Source organism: Lissotriton helveticus, chromosome 5_1 (genome assembly GCF_964261635.1).
Source record: "Lissotriton helveticus chromosome 5_1, aLisHel1.1, whole genome shotgun sequence".
Taxonomy (NCBI): Eukaryota; Metazoa; Chordata; class Amphibia; order Caudata; family Salamandridae; genus Lissotriton; species Lissotriton helveticus.
In genome coordinates, this window is record NC_136065.1 from 1,073,167,116 (window position 1) to 1,073,184,504 (window position 17,389).

At 44.6% G+C, this 17,389-nt stretch overlaps 1 protein-coding gene across 4 annotated transcripts in view; it reads right to left on the reverse strand.

Annotated features, from left to right (window-relative positions):
- Positions 1 to 17,389, reverse strand: part of LSR (lipolysis stimulated lipoprotein receptor) — a 314,698-nt gene that overhangs the window by 134,580 nt on the left and 162,729 nt on the right. For all 4 annotated transcript variants that reach the window (XM_078643633.1, XM_078643637.1, XM_078643634.1 and 1 more), the window contains one exon: positions 1,068 to 1,115. In XM_078643633.1, coding sequence (XP_078499759.1) covers positions 1,068 to 1,115 — 48 coding nt within the window. The remainder of the gene's footprint in view (positions 1 to 1,067; positions 1,116 to 17,389) is intronic.

Genomic DNA, 17,389 nt, shown 5'->3' on the forward strand with positions numbered 1-17,389 from the left:
CTCAACCTCCTACACACCACTGTATCACACAAAAAACAAATACAGGATGCACAATCAATTCATTAGATTTTCGTCTTGGTCACAGATTGAGCCCTTAAGGACATAAGCCTCAGTGGCAGGACTTGCGGCAAAGAACAGCTGGGCTAGCACATTCCAACTTAGATATTGTCCGAGTTCTAGGTAATGTGTCTAATTCAAGACACTGATCAGCGACATCACTACTACAAATCAATTGAACAAGTGTACAAATAGGACTTGTCAAAAGATTGCGTACTACATGTAATGCTGGTATAATGGGATCGTCACGCACTAGCATGAAATAGCGATGCTCCAACGAGGAAGTTGCACAGATATACAAGGAAACGTCAGCAGGAAAACTAGGGACCGAATATAAATCTTATCCAAGTAGCAAGATTCTTTAGCATTTCACTTAAACCTGCTCTGGCCAGCATTAACCTACAGAAAGATACGCTCCTTAACATGTCTCATTAATTCTTGGATACAACCAACTGAGACTCGCTATAAATGAAGTATGTTGCAATAGCGACGCACAGACCTCGACTGTCAACAGGTGAGGAAGAGCAACATAGTTTTCAAGTCGGTCAACCATGGACATCTTGACAAAGGTATTATAGTGCATCTGCATTAAGAGATAAAGACTGGGTACCACTGAGGTTCTGCCTTCAAGACTGGCAATCAGGCTGATCTGTAACTGTTCAAATCTGCTGTGGGTGGGCAGCCAATGCAAACTAACCTTCCACTATGAAACAGTACTAGACTTTTTTTGCAATATTCTAATCAGCAAGTTAGCGATTACTAATAATGAAAACACCATTTTGCAATTAAAGGCTTAAAATACCGGTCAATTATAATTGCAACCTTGGTAAGAACAAAATGTTACTGAATTTCAGATTCTAGCTCAAAACCCAAGCAAACACAACTAGATTTGATGAGACATTGGGTTGGCCGAGATGTGTTAAGCAGCCTCATATTTTATAATGAAAAGTACATGTATTTCTGAAAAATATACAATAACACTTAAAAATAATTCCAGTGCTTGTGCATACCTGATTCATTCTCACGGAGAAGAGGAACTTGAGAACTGTGGCCACCAACTGGAAAGGTTAAAGAACATGCAGATTTAAGTTTATTAGAAATAGAAAATAATTAAAAACATGCATCATACATCTTTTGTTCATTCCCACTGGTTGCGCCTGGCAGAAGGACAAAGAAAATTGTAACTTAAGTTCAGGAGTCAGTGAGTTACCATAAACTATCTATGTGGGACAGATGAACATTCTGAAACTCTGGACCTGCCTCCAGTATAATTAGTTCACCTTCAAAGCCCACATGTAATGTGATATAACCAGATTTTACCTACATGCCATGGATGTTCTTATTCAAACCATTGCTGTCATAATTGCATCTACACAGCACATTCACAAGTTCAGAAATACAGTCATTTCAATAACCTGTGGTGGAGGCCAAAGTGGAATGACAAAAGTTGCCACATGAAAAGAGGGTTTGTCACGATTAAACAAGATTATTGCTTCAACTGATTTCCTTTTGCAGGGCACCTTCCCAGATGCTCTGAAGATCAAAGAGATCGTGTGTCGCTGAAGAATGTCAAGCCTAGCTTCACACAACCTCACAAAACACGTGTCTATTACACTATACAATTATGGGCAAGATCACTGACAAGTCAGCTGCAAACCAGCTCCACAACAGAATAAGGAGTAAAGCTCTGCTGCAGGACAGTGTGTCTGACCTCAGGCCACCTTGTAACATAAAAAGAGCAACCATCCAAGTGGGTGACGATGACTGTCAGATGAGTGCCAAAGGCAATTTATTCTTTTTAATCTTACTTGACACCTGTGCAGGCTTTGTCAAGCTCAGCATGATCGTAGACAGAGTCAAACACATTCAGTAATTGCTTTGTTGCACCATCCTGCAGTCATTGTAAACATATCTGAACAGAGGCCACACAGATTATTGACAAGCCCATATTAATAGCCTGTGGTGACTCCCAAGGCATCATCCTCTCAAGACTTTCAGCTTGCACATGACAACCTAGAGTCCCACCAACCGAAAAGCATGTGAGCATTAACCAGTAACCAAATGATAACCTGCACTCCCTCAAGGTCTCACATAAGACCTCAATCAGCTTAAAGATTTATGCCGCAATCATTTAAGAGTGGATTTACAATGCCTCTCCCAAGAGGTACTCAACCAAGGCACCATTCTCTTTGCACTAATATGCCAGTCAGCAACATCCAAACTTCAGGAATGGCACAATGAATTGAATATGGATGACACTACTCTACCACTTAGCAGAAAATCTATAGGGCTTTTTTAACGAGATCAGCCTAAGCACATACACTGTGCACAGACCTGCCTGGCATTAACTGACCCTACTGTACAGATTTAAACTGCTCAGACCAGCCGTTCAGCTGACAGTGCCATCATCTTGATGATGGCAACACTTTACTCGCAGGAGTCCCAAAGATCCATCTGACTTTTTTAAAGAGCATTCTTAAAACTAGGACCGCAGAAATTTGGCACAATAAGAACAATAGTTACTTACCTGTAATCTGTGGTTCTCCAGTATTGGTGTCGTTCATAGATTCACATGCCTGAATCATTCCCCGTCGTCGGAGTGGGAGTCCCACGGTACATTAAAAAGCAATAATATGCAATAATATCCTTAGAAAAAACTGGTAATAACCAACCAGGAAGTAAAGTAGCCCCATATACCATAGAAAAAACTTCCACACTCATGACTATCCTAGTCATTTTGTATAGCCCAAACTGCAGCCAATCAGGCGACAGCACCCACTAGAAAGTCCTCCTCAGAGGCTCAGCCTCTCAGATTTTCTCGCACAGGAGTAAAGGTAATACCAACCTAGCCTAAGAGCCTCTGAGGAGAGGTGGGCGGGTTGCATGTGAATCTATAAAAGACACCAATACTGGAGAACCACAGATTACAGGTAAGTAACTATTGTTCTTCTCCAGTATTAGGGTGTGTTTCATAGATTCACATGCCTGAATCAGAGTAGATAGCAGCATATAATAATGCTTGGAAGACGCTATTTGTAGCATAAGACAGTGCATATGAAAGACACAATCATATAATGAAATGCCTCATTTCTAAAAGCATGAAACTTTGTAGTCTTATAAGACTGTACATAATAATAATAATAATAAACCTGAAGAACGCGTCTGGAAAGCAATAAAGAGGAGGATGGAAACAGAGGCTCAACTTATCTGAAAAGATTACGCAGAACTGCTTGACCCACTGAAGCATCAGTTTCGCTGGCTGCATCCAAACAATAATGTTTGGTGAAAGTATGCCTGCTGTCCCAGGTTGCTGCGGCGGAAACTGCCCTCCTCGCCGCAACAGACGACATCCGCACCTTACTGGACAAAGGAGAAACAGTAGCCCTCATCCTCCTCGACCTATCAGCGGCGTTCGACACAGTCTCCCACCGCACCCTAATACGCAGACTCTACGATGCAGGAATCCAGGACAAGGCCCTCGACTGGATCTGCTCCTTCCTCTCCAGCAGGACGCAGCGGGTCAGACTCCCCCCTTTCCTCTCGGACCCCACACCTATCACCTGCGGAGTCCCCCAGGGCTCCTCCCTCAGCCCGACGCTCTTCAACATCTACATGGCTCCACTTGCACCCATCGTCAGAACCTACGGACTCAACATCGCGTCATATGCAGACGACACCCAGCTCATCCTCTCCCTATCCAACGAGCCCAACACCGCCAGACGCAACTTTCGAGAAGGCATGGAAGCCGTCGCCAAATGGATGAAAAACAGCTGCCTACAACTAAACACCAACAAAACAGAAGTACTCATCATGGGCCCAAACCCCGACGCCTGGAGTGACACCTGGTGGCCCACCGCCCTCGGAAACCCGCCAACCCCCACAGACCACGCACGCAACCTGGGAATCATCCTGGACTCCGAGCTCAAAATGGACCGCCAGATCAACTCAGTCTCATCTTCCTGCTTCCACACCCTCCGCCTCCTTCGTAAGACCTTCAAATGGATCCCCCTCGAACACTGAAAGACAGTCACTCACGCCCTGGTCACCAGCAGACTCGACTACGGCAACGCACTCTACGCCGGAATAAACAAAAACCTCATCCGCACGCTACAGAACATCCAGAACGCCGCCGCAAGACTGGTCCTCAACCTGCCAAAACACTGCCACATCTCCCAGCACCTGCGCACACTCCACTGGCTCCCCGTCGAGGCGAGAATCACCTTTAAGATACTCACCCACGCACACAAGGCCCTCCACGGCACCGGACCAGCATACCTGAACAGCCGGCTCAAATTCCACGCACCCCAAAGGACCCTACGATCAGCCCAGCTTTCCTACGCTGTGGTCCCCCGCACCAGAAAGACCAGATCGGGAGGCCGCTCCTTCTCCTTCCTCGCGGCCAAAGCATGGAACGCCCTTCCGCTCCACCTCAGACAGACAACATCGCTCCCCATCTTCGCAAGAAACCTCAAAACCTGGCTCTTCGACAGACCCCCTCCTTGATGGAATGGAACCTGCACCCCCCCAACAGCCCCCACCAACCCTAGCGCCTTGAGGCCCTTACGGGTGAGTAGTCGCGCTTTAACAAACTCCTGATTGATTGATTGACTGCTCTGCAAATGTCCTGAAGAGGAACCCAGCGAAAAGAGCGGTCGAGGAAGACATGGCTCTTGTAGAGTGAGCCCTTGGAGCTGCCTGCAAAGGTCTTCCTGCTTGTATATGGCAAAAATCAATAGCTGCAGAGATCCATCTTGCTATTGTTTGCTTAGACACTGCATGACCTTGATGAATTTTTCCACAGGCTACAAACTGGTCAGATTTGCGTATTGTAGAGGTTCTTTGTAAATAGAACTTTAAACACCTTTTGATGTCTAATGTATGCAATGCCCTCTCTGCAGGGGATTGAGGGTTAGGAAAAAATGTCCTTTAAGATGACTGGCTCGTTCAGATGAAAATCCGAAGGCACCTTAGACATGAATTTTGGGTAAGGCAGAGCACAACTGAATCGGACGTGAATTGTAAGAAGGGTGGATGGACCGTGAAAGCCTGGACATCACTGACCCTTCTAGATGAAGTCAAGGCAAACAAAAGTGAAACTTTCCATGTAAGAAGTTTTAAATCAACTGGTTAAAAAGGGTGGCGCATTAATTGCACTAACACTACATTGAGGTGCCACGATGGTGGTGGACAACGGCCAGGAGGAAACATTCTAAAAAGTTCTTTAAAAAATTGCTGTATAATTCTTGAAGAGTAAAGTGGAGTTGAACCATCCTGACGATATCTTGAAATGGCAGCTAGGAAAACTTTCAAAGTTGCAGGAGATAATCCTGATTTTGCCAGATGTAAGAAAAAAAGGCAATATTTGACCTGGTCTTGCCTGAAAAGGATGAATCTCAGCCGATTGACACCAGATACAGAACCTCTTCCACTTAAGCCTGTATGTCTTTATCGTAGCAGGTGCTCTTGCTTTGGCTAGCACCTCCTTGCAATCTGCAGGGATATTCAGATGGGCAAATTCAAGGTACTCAGGCACCAAGCCGCTAATTTCAGAGATGTCTGGTCCGGATGGTAAATCTGACCGTCCTGAATTGAGAGGAGATCCAGTATTGGGCGAAATTGGATTGGTTCGCATTCCGATAGGAAAAGGAGCTCGGTGAACCAGTATTGGCGAGGCCATCTGGGGGGCAATAAGAATCAGGCGACACGGCTCCGTCTTCATCTTCCAGAGCACTCTGGGAACCAACGGTATTGGAGGAAAGGCGTAAGCATATATTTGAGACCAGCTGATCGAAAACGCATTCCTCTGAGTGTCTTTGTGGGGATGCCAGCTTTCAAAGAACCGGCATTTGCTGTTCTTCTTGGTCACAAAGGGGTCTAGATCTGGATGACCCCACTGTTGAAAAATCCGATCCACCGTAGGTTGATGAAGTTCCCATTCGTGGGTAGACACCGTTGTCCTGCTGAGAGTGTCTGCAAGAACGTTCGCCTTCCCCGGTACGTGGACCGCCAGAAGATTGATTCTGTGACGTATTGCCCATATATCTTGGGCTTCCTGAAACAGAAGAGCGGATCTTGTTCCTCCCTGTTTGTTCAAATAGTGCATGCTTGTAGTATTGTCTGTGCGAACCAATACCGCGGCCCCTTGAACGATAGCCCGAAAGGACTTGAGGGCTAGGAAGAAGGCTCATAGCTCCAACAGATTGATGTGCCAGACCTTCTGTTGAGGACTCCATCTCCTGCTGACCGTCACCCTTGAAGACGTGCTCCCCAGCCTTCGAGGGATGCGTCCGTGGTGATTGTTAAGTTTTGTGCGTCTTGGAGGAACGCGCAATCCTGTTGTAAATTTTTTCTTTGAATCCACCGCGAAGAGCACCTCAGATGCGAGGGGTTATCCGGATGATGTCCTCGAATGAGCCAGAGACCTGCAGCCACTGCAGGTTGAGTTCTTCTTGAAGAGGTCTCATCCTGAGACGGCAATTCCGTATCAAAGGAATGCAAGAAAAAACCATCCCCAGAAATGACTTGTACTGTCGGACTGAAACGGACTCTCTTGAGAGTAAGATTCGAGCCATGTTCTGTATTCTTTCTTGCCTTTCGTCCGACACAAAGGCTTGTACCAGCTGTGTGTCCAAGGTTGCTCCCAAGAAAGCTTGTCTTTGGGATGGTTCTAGCTGTGACTTGCTGACATTGATGGAGAGACCCAGTGACTGGAATAGAGACAGACACCGCCGGATAAGGTTGTCTGTGTCTGCGTAAGAACTCGCCTTGATAAGACAGTCTAAGTAGAGAAAAATCTGTATTGCCTCCAGCCGGAGGTATGCTGCTACCGGAGCAGAGACCTTTGTAAACACCCTGGGTGCTGAACGCAGCCCGAAAGAGAGGACCTTGAACTGAAAGTCCCTGCCAGCCACTCTGAATCGCAGGAACCTCCTGTGACTAGGTAAAATGGGAAAATAGCTCGGAGATGAGCTGGAGGTGGGCCCCTTGGGGGGACGTTTGGAGGGAACTTTTCGAATTAGAGGGCATGGCCCTTGGCCACAATGTCCAAGACCCACCTGTCTGTTGTTATTAAGGTAAGCATAAGACATAAACCAAAGGTACTGGGTTCTATGACCTAGTTCGTGTATGTTGGCTACTGGCCATTATGGTCAGACAACTGCCAAAGAAGAAAATAAAACTTTATTTTCTGAGTCCCCTCACTCACCAGGGTTTCCCACGGTGACATGCTTCATCATTGGGGCCATCACAGCTCTCTAGGAACTGGGGAGTGCTACGACTTGCGAAGTTATGTAGGAGCACTTATTGAAGGACTATGTGTTGTTCAATGTGAGGTGGAGTGGGTGTTGGTGATTAAAAATACCGTTCTAGTGGTCCTCAAATAATTTTTATTCCTGCTCCTAGGTGGGTATGGTTAAAAATGGGGTAGACACTGTGTACCAAACTATAATGGGAAAGGAATCAGTGTGCGGTCGACATGTTTCGAGCTTCCCCTAGCTCTTCCTCAGGACCACACAGGGACCAGCCTTGTGTAAGCCACTCCTAATTTATCCTAATAGGAAAACAAACATAAACAAACAATAATGTACACTGCTACTAATAAAAGCATGCGTTTAAATACATAGGATTCCTAATTCTCGTAGTATATCTGTAAAGATAAATGGAAAGAAATTAGAAATAAAAACCCGCTCCTTTGAGCGGGGTATACATTATTCCTCCAACTTTGCATATCAATATGGGTGGATTGCTCCATATTGGTGCGTGCAGACTCAGCAATCCAGGGAGTAAGTCTAGAAAAAAAATTGGTGATGGTGCTGGGTGTGAATTCACACATAAAAACAACACAGGACTTAATATGACAATTAAAACACACACGTTCTTTCAGACAAATGAAAACATAATTGCGTGATAATAGCGGGAACTATTACTTGTCACTGTGCCTAATAGCACTTCATGGTCACGGCGAGTGGCGGTGCCTCCTATGAAACAATCCTAAAATGAGAAATGAAAAATGGGGAGAGAAAGAAAAAGAAGAACGGCTGTGATGGTTTGCCGTTCCTTTGTAAATGGAGGAATCGCTAAAGAACCTTTTAAATGGCTGCGAGGGTGTTGCCTTTACCCTCGTTGGTTGTCCAACCTGTTCGGGAGAGAAGGAACTTACTTGATACTCGGAGACGCCGGGCTCAAAACACCTAGTCAGCTTCCCTGCCGGACCGCATCTTAGCGTGTCTCGAGGCAAGGGAGCTTTAAAAGGACTTCCGTGTTCCGCGTTGCCACGTGTGGCGGCAAGACTAGACCGTGACCTGATTAATAATGGCTGCCACAGTACTAACAAATTTGGCGGCCTTCTTAGGTCGGTCGCGCTGCAGACATTGATCATGGTCGCCACTGCATGGCGATTATTAAGCAACGTCTAATATTGCCACCAAAATATTTTGTAATTACTGGCCCAACTTGGATTTATTGACTTGGAGATATCAGATATCATTGACAATAATTCCATAGTCAGTGGTGAAAGAGTATGCCAGGATCGGGCTGGTATAGGAATCTTTCCGCTTTAATCCAGGTTAACCTTTTCATGTTGGTCATGATAGTTACAGTAGGACAATATGTCTCAGAATTGTGAGGTGGTTGTTTTTCATACCTTGTATTTGGTTGTGGAAACCAAATTCCAAAGGGGTAGAGAGCTTAGGAGTGTTACATGATGCCCTAAGTGTGGTTTAAGGAGGGCAGGGTCGTTCTCCCGATTTTGGGTCTGGAATTAGGTGAAAACGCCCCAGGGTATATCGTCATTGAGTCCTTGGGTGTCGGTGCAGAGTTTAAATACCCAACGCTGTTCGCGCTCATGTAGTATTTTCTCAAGGTTCTCTTTTTGTTTAATGTGTTCCAACACTACCCATTTGAGATCATTTGGTGTGTGTTGCTTGTCAATGAAGTGACTCGTCATTCTTCTGGTTGCCAGTTTGCATCTAATGTTGGTTCTGTGCTCCACTATTCGTGTGCTCCCCTTTCTTGTCGTCATTCCTACGTAGTGTAGGTTGCATGTGCAGGTAATCAAAAAGATCACTCCTGTGGTATTGCAGTTGGTAAACTGACGTAATTCCCACGTTGTGTTGTTATTCAGGGTTACCTTTTGGTAGCTGTGGTTAGGTGGAATACACTGCAATTACTGCAGACCATTTCGAGTAGAAATTTGAGATTTTTTCCTCCAATCTTTATGAGAGACTGCGGCAGTAGCGGTGGCAGGCGATGATACTCATTGTCTCTTATCCTTTCCGCGGTAGGCAGGCTTTCTTTTGTTTTGGGAATAATTAGTGTTGTGCTGGCCGTAGGAATGGTAACGTTGAGTTCGGTAACGTTAATTCCCTTGTCTGTAGGAGGACTGCTGATTATAACCTCCTCTAGTAGAGGACGATCCACGTCCTGTCGCACCTCGAAAGGGCGGCTTCTCAAATTGTAAGGTGCCAAGGGATCTGGCGGTTTGTGTCCTTTTTGATCGTCTGCAAAGCTTCCTCTACTTGCGGACCAAACAAAAACTCCCCGTCGAAAGGCATATCTAATACCTTAGCTTTAACTTCTGACGGAACGAAGTCGCTCTTAGCTAGCCTCGTCTACGCAAGACAGCAGCTCCTGCTAACTGCCTGAATCCAGTTGAAGCCACATCAACTGCAGAATCAATTATCTCAGCCGAGATCATTTCACCTTCCTGCAATATTTTCAGAGCTTCTGATCTGGAGGGCTCTGCAAGCATGTTGACATATGGCGAGATGTCAGACCACATCAGCCGGTCACATCTGCCCAGAATGGCTAATGAGTTGGCAGCCCGGACTGTAGTTGCTGCCATCTTAGACACACGCTTCCCAATAGCGCCTAGACGCCTGCCGTCTCTATCCGGTGGGGCTGCGATTGGAGAGAAAGGATTTCTAGATTGCTTCTGTGCAGCCTGAATGATCACCGAATCCAATTTCGGATGTCCTATAAGGCAAGCTGGGGACTTTTCAGGAGCCTTATATTTTCTATCTATCCTCGGCAGTACTGGAGGGATAGATGCAGGAGTAGACAACCTTAATTCCCTCTTACCAGATGAAATCAATAATAGGAATAGATTTAACCTGCTTCCTAGGCTGGTCTTTGAAATCATAGAGTAAGCATTCCTGCTGTGTAATCTCCATGTCAATATGGAAACGTTTTGTAGCTCTTTCCATTAGAAGATGGAACCCTCCTACATCCACAGGAGGTAAATCAGCGGTTGCCGGAGGTGAAGGAGAAGGTGTTTGGACTTGATAATCGTCCCACTCCGACATCATAGATTAGTCATCGACTTCACCTTCTTCTCTTTCTTCTTCGTCAGAAGAATGTTGTTGTTCCTGCTGATGGGATGCTACAGGTGGAGGAGACCCTGGAGGTCTGAAATCAGAAATAGGCGTTTGCACCACAGGTGTAGGAGGCACAGAGTCAGCTGACTTAGACGGTGGAAAGCGTCTATAATAATTCATCATTCAGCATGTGCTGTACATTTGTTGCCAATGTTAATGGCATCTGAGCGGGCGGGATGTTAGTCGACGGCGATGGAACAACCGTCGACGGTGCTGTCGACGAAGCGGTCGTCGACGGAATCTTCTTCAGCCTGGCCGTCGACGGGGCGCTGACGATGGCCGCCGCCGATTCTCTTGTCGACCAGATAAGTCTGACAGTGACAAACCATCGTCGACGATGAAGACGCCGTCGACATTAACATCTCAAGCTTTGGAGAAGTAAAAGTTACCGTAGACGTAGATGTTGCGTCGACGGGAATCTTCGTCGACGAAGGAGTCAACGACGGCATCGTCGTCGACAGGGTCTTTTTCTGAGGTAAAGCCTTCTCAGAAGTTGATTTTTGAGGTAATATTTTGGTTGTTCTTCTCGGGGATGACATCAGTTTTGACTTGGTAGGGGGAGCCTTAGAAGTGGAAGGCCCCTCATCTTGGCCCCAGGAGAAGATAACACCTGATCAGCAGCTCTCTTCCTGGAAGCTACAGTGGACCCAGAGGCAATACTGCCCACTTCAGAAACAGGATTTTCTTGATCCTTGAGCTTTTGTAGCCACAGAAGCAAGCGGCCCTCTCTGTCCTTGAGGGTTTTCTGAGAGAAGGTCCTACAAATCTTGCAGTCCTTCACCTGATGGTCAGGGTACAGGCAGTAAATGCACCTCTTGTGGGGATCTTCTTTGAAAAGTCTGAGCTTACCACAAGAGTCATAAGGCCTGAATAAAGACTTCTTAGATGAAGACATCTTCAAATCCAGAAAGGTGAAGGAAATAGAGTACTGAGCAGAGCTCAGGGAGACTCCCTTCACACGACATGCGGTAGAAAATCTGAGAGCCTGAGCCTCTGAGGAGGACTTTCTGGTGGGTGCTGTTGCCTGATTGGCTGCAGTTTGAGCTACACAAAATGACTAGGATAGTCATGAGTGTGGAAGTTTTTTCCATGGTAGCTTGGGCTACTTTACTTCCTGGTTGGTTATTACCAGTTTTTTCTAAGGATATTATTGCATATTATTGCTTTTTTATGTACCGTGGGACTCCCACTCCGACAACGGCGAATGATTCAGGCATGTGAATCTATGAAAGACCCTAATACTGGCGAATTTACAGTTCTACTTTCTCAAGCTCCCAACTTACATAACCTTTAATGCATGCTGCATCACCTTTCAGTAAGTCAAGAACAGAACATAAAAATCCTTGGGATGCAGAATGAAGACATAAAGAGGGATTTTCAAGTCATGCAGCATCAGCAGAATGAAACTCCGGGAATAGAGAAGGCTAAACTTTCCCCTGCTAGTCCTCAATGGTGTGGAGCTTCACTGGAGTTCAAATCTGACAAGTTCCTTTCCACATCTGCTTCTCAAACAAACTAAAGACACTGATCTTCAAGCAATAGACCTACAGATCTGAAGATTGCCCATTTTTTAAACTTCTAATAATGTAATATTTGTATCTGGATGAGGGAATGTAGAAAGTTTATTTTGAGAAAATAAATCACTTCCTAGAAATATTTGTCTGTCTAAAGAGGACAGGTTCTGGCTTGTTTTCATACTCCAGAAGTCTTTAATTCACCTCTTGTAAAGGAGACTAAGACAATTGTTGTTCTACTCTACAGTTAAGTCTTGAGAGGAATTTAATAGTATCATTTTAAGACCGCTTTATGCATGTTCCAGAGACCAGACTGTAGTGCACTATTAAACATCACAATTTTGTTTGGACAGGCAAGACAGAGGAAGAGCAATCACTAAATAACATCCATACTCCTGGCACTATCATGAGGGCAGTCGGGTTGCTTATGAAAGTAATGAAGATGCGCTTGAAGTACACGAGGATTACAAATGAGTACATTTTACTTCTCCATAAGGAGATCTTTATTAATATTTATAAGCCACAAATAGTGTGAAATGTTTAGATGAACACACTTATTAGCAAGAAAACTTTTTCCTGTTAGAGAGATATAATCAAAACTGTAGTATCCAGGAAATAGGTGGATCAGCCATTTACAGTTCTTCACAATCAATAATTATTAACATTCCTCATGAGAGCAAATGTAGCAGAATTAACTTTTGCAGAATGACCTATAGGTTCCTATACTCCACCAAAGGTGGTTCTAGAATTAACTAGCTCTAGAACTAACAATATTTTTTCTACTTTCCTCAGTGTCTCAAGGTGGTGCAGAGGAGTTATTTTTTCACTTTCGGTGAGAAGGCATCATTGCTAAAGTAATAGTGTTTAGGAAATCATGGAAAAGAATGGGCATGAATTACATGGAAAACTGAAATTACAATTAGAAGGCAAACATATCATAGTGTGGGCTCATGCAAAAACAGCACGTGCATTTTTCTCACCTTTCCAGGACCACATTCAATCCAAATACCATGAAGGTCTTGGCAATTGAGGATAGACACTTTTATACATTCTGGAAGTCCATGGCCATTGGAATGGTGAAAGGGATATCTGAGAAGGAGATTTTATAGAACCTGCTATGGCTAATATTGTTGTTTGGTCAATCTAGTACACTAGGACACAAACACTCCTTATCTTCACAATTCTGCATAGTTCATTAGGAGGTTCACATGACAATACTGCAGGTATTCAGGAGTAACTTTGTGAAGTTCAGCCATGGAAGGTAGAATTGAAATACTAGGTTGGTCTTCCGGACTATGAAATACAGCCTCCAAAGCAACTTAAGTTTCTTCAGAAATGAGGCGGTCGCAATATCACCTCTGGGAAGGCCAGCTGAGGATAACTACATTCAAGCTACTCATTTTGGTAATTAGAGTTTTAGGACCACCTTTGGTAGCAAAGGAATGTGTTGAATGAAAAATCTAGAACACCTGAGTAACTGTTGTGTGTGTCGACCATGGTGAAAAGGGGCTATTTGAGAAATCACCCCCATAAATATCCCCCTTTGAGTAGTTTTTAGTAAGTGTTCTGCATACCTCGTGCACTCATGATTTCCCAAACCAAGCAGGCCTATTACTTCAGCCTGCTAATTAAATCTCAAATAGCAAAAGGATTATTTTAGATTCAAGCTAGAACGTCCCGAAACATGCTCCTGTGAATTTGGTAAATTAGGACAAACTTCATGTCGCATTTTTCTATCATAACATTCTCCAATAGATTTTGAAATACAAAAAAATTATTTAAAAAAAAAGAGTTTGGGGTTAGATGGTTGTCCCTCAGTTCAATCATGATGGTGTTATTTTATCTATCTATTTGCAACACATTTGGCTGAAATGCCAGTCAATCCGTCTGCACATCTTTTTCTGGACTGTCAAAATAGTCTGGATGGCAATAGTTTACTAAACAGAATGTGATGAGGGAGAGAGGAGAGGAGAGAGAAGAGAGGAGAGAGAAGAGAGGAGAGGAGAGAGAGGAGAGAGAGGGGAGAGAGGAGAGATGGAGGAGAGAGAGAGGAGAGATGGAGGAGAGAGAGGAGAGAGAGAGGAGAGAGAGAGGAGAGAGAGAGAGGAGAGAGAGAGAGAGAGGAGAGAGAGAGAGAGAGAGGAGAGAGAGAGGAGAGATGAGGAGAGAGAGAGGAGAGAGAGAGGAGAGAGAGAGAGAGAGAGGAGAGAGAGAGGAGAGAGAGAGGAGAGAGAGAGGAGAGAGAGAGGAGAGAGAGAGAGAGAGAGAGAGAGGAGAGAGAGAGGAGAGGAGAGAGAGAGAGGAGAGAGAGAGAAGAGAGAGAGATAGGAGAGAGAGAGATAGGAGAGAGAGAGATAGGAGAGAGAGAGATAGGAGAGAGAGAGATAGGAGAGAGAGAGATAGGAGAGAGAGAGATAGGAGAGAGAGAGATAGGAGAGAGAGATAGGAGAGAGAGAGATAGGAGAGAGAGAGATAGGAGAGAGAGAGATAGGAGAGAGAGAGATAGGAGAGAGAGAGATAGGAGAGAGAGAGATAGGAGAGAGAGAGATAGGAGAGAGAGAGATAGGAGAGAGAGATAGGAGAGAGAGATAGGAGAGAGATAGGAGAGAGAGAGATAGGAGAGAGAGATAGGAGAGAGAAGGAGAGAGATAGGAGAGAGAGATAGGAGAGAGAGAGATAGGAGAGATAGGAGATAGGAGAGAGAGAGGAGAGAGAGAGATAGAGAGGAGAGAGAGAGATAGAGAGGAAAGAGAGGAGAGAGAGAGGAGAGAGGAGAGAGAGGAGAGAGAAGAGAGATAGAGAGGAGAGAGAGAGATAGAGAGAAGAAGAGAGGAGAGAGAGGAGAGAGGAGAGAGAGGAGAGAGAGAGAGAGAGAGAGAGAGAGAGAGGAGAGAGAGAGGAGAGAGAGAGGAGAGAGAGGAGAGAGAGGAGAGAGGGAGAGGGGGAGGGGGGGAGGGGGAGTGGGAGTGGGAGTGGGAAAGGAGGGGGAGGGGGAGGCAAGGGGGAGGGGGGAGAGGCAGGGGGAGAGGGAGAGGAAGAGAGGGGGAGGGGGAGAGGCAGGGGGAGAGGCAGGGGGAGAGGGAGAGGGAGCGAGAGAGAGAGTGATGAACGAAAGGACATTTATAACGATCTGCTTACATTCTAGATTTCTGAAGTCACTGGTCTTGAAGGCAATTCTGTAGGGCTAAGTAAGTAGTTATGCATGATGAACCATGAAAATTATCAAAGCAGAGATGAGATCTCTTTGGAACTAGGATGAGGGTTTGTCTGAAGTGAATGATGTTTTTGAGGTATGGTGCAAAACCAGTCTTCTGAAGGACACATTTTTGTGTTCCTTGGGTCAAAAGAGCCCTCTTTCCTCTGTAATGTAGTGGAAGTCAATTTGCTGTGCCGGTCAATGAACTATAGATTGTGCAGTGTATCAGGGGGCAAATAATAATCCTTCTCGTCATCTGGTAAATTGTCTTTGAGATTCCTCATCCCCAGAAGAGTAAATGAATATCTTCCCTACCTAAAGGTAGGATGTTACTATTGCCACGCATTAAAAAGAATATATGGGGTATGGCCTTTACAAAAGGAAGTACTTTGTATTTGTTGAACATGGACTCCGATGGCGGTTTCCTTATCTCAATAGAGACTTGAAAATATGCATCTTGGTGGTCAAATATTCAGATCCAGTGTCCCTGCTTTAAATCAGGATAGATTTGGTGCAAGGTAAGGAATATCAACTGCTACTTAGTATCCCATGTTCATGGGTTTGAAGAAACAGCTAGGTCCTAGCCACCTGTCTTTTTGGGTGTCTTTCTTAATGGGAAATGGCATAAATACATGCCTTTGCTGCTTTTAAATTTATAACTGCTTCTGTCACTTACTTTAAGAACAATGGTTACATCCTCAACTACTTGGCACAAGACGGCCTGATGGTTTCCACAGTGGAAACGGGCAGCAAAGCCTTTATGAATCTTGGGCCATAGTGTATAATGTTGAACACCTATTTATCTTACAATATGTTCGGCCACTTGAAAGATAGTGAGAAGTTTTCTCAAACTAAAGCGATTGGTTTGCCACTGGTTCCCAAACTTATGATTTTGATGAAGTGTTTGGCAGTAAGGTTTTTTAATCCACAAAAAAAGGACCATCTCTTCTCAAACTTTCATAATGAGAAGTGGTGAATTCCTTTTTCACAAGGCCAATAGTTTGTGGACCTCATAGTGAGCATTAATCATAATGGGCAGAAGTCCTTTCAAAAGTTCCAGAAAAGCAGATCTGAGCCGGTCATGCTGGTTTATTAAGGGTAGTGCCACAACGTTTCTTTCCCAGTGTCCATTACATTAATCTTCTTTTCCAGTAGACTAGGAAATATAGAGGAAGGGTACTGCTTCCTGACCCCCAAAACAAACACTGCACCAGGAAGTGGGTTGCTTTAGGTTAATGGCCATCAATATGGGGCTGGATTTCTTTCTCCTAACTTGGTTTACAAGATTTCACTGAGAATAGTGTAACAAATACCTTCCCAATGGATGTTCCTTAAGGACCAGAAAGGCCCTAAAGGAGCAAGAGGCTATGAGTTTCATACGTAAAGGATGCATGCTAAAAAAAAAAGCACTGCTTTGAAACTAAGCTCCCTGGCAGTCGCTTCATTGAAGGGCATTAGATAATCAATAGCCTTGAAGGGAAAGTACATACAGGTTAGCGAATACTTGCTTTAACCTAAGTGCGGGCTGATAACTGCATCTCTTTCTTGGAGTACTGCTCCTTCAATGGCATAGCAGGTCTGTGCAGGCAATTCACCCTGGACGGTGTGCCCCTAAACCTGGAAGAAAATTTCTCTATAGGATGATCAATCTCCACCTCTCTGGGCTCTTTATCTGCCACAAATCGTCTATCTACCTTGCTGGTCCTCTCATGCAGAAGGACCCAGCCTTGACAAATAGAATTTGTCATAACTGCTTAGATGTTCGCTTATGCTGGGTTCCTGGATAGAGTAAGCAGCAAGGGTGTGGAATTTGATAAAATATTACTTGTCAATGGGACAGGTTGCTTCATAAATCTACTCGTCCTGTAAACAAATCTACTTGTCCCTTTGGTGCCATGCAGTGTGGTGAAAAATTATGGCAGCAATCTCTTAGAGAACTCCGATAATAGCCTCTCTCATTGTGCGAGGGCTAATGCTATGGTGGGTTTAACTATTAGCAATTCACTGATTTTGTACCTTTCCGCTAATTTGCACATTAGGCAGGTAGTGGTACGCAACAGTTTCAGGGTTGGATAGCCCTTTTGAGTCTCGACAAACCAACTAACTTATATATTTTAGAGGTTTTTACTAGCTCTTCTCTAATTTTTTCTCATACTGAAAAAGGTTGGAAATGTACTAGTGACAAGGGCTGAAGTAAAACTTATTCCAGGGTTGTGAAAAAAGAAGCTGTAAGAAAGGTGAATTTGTAA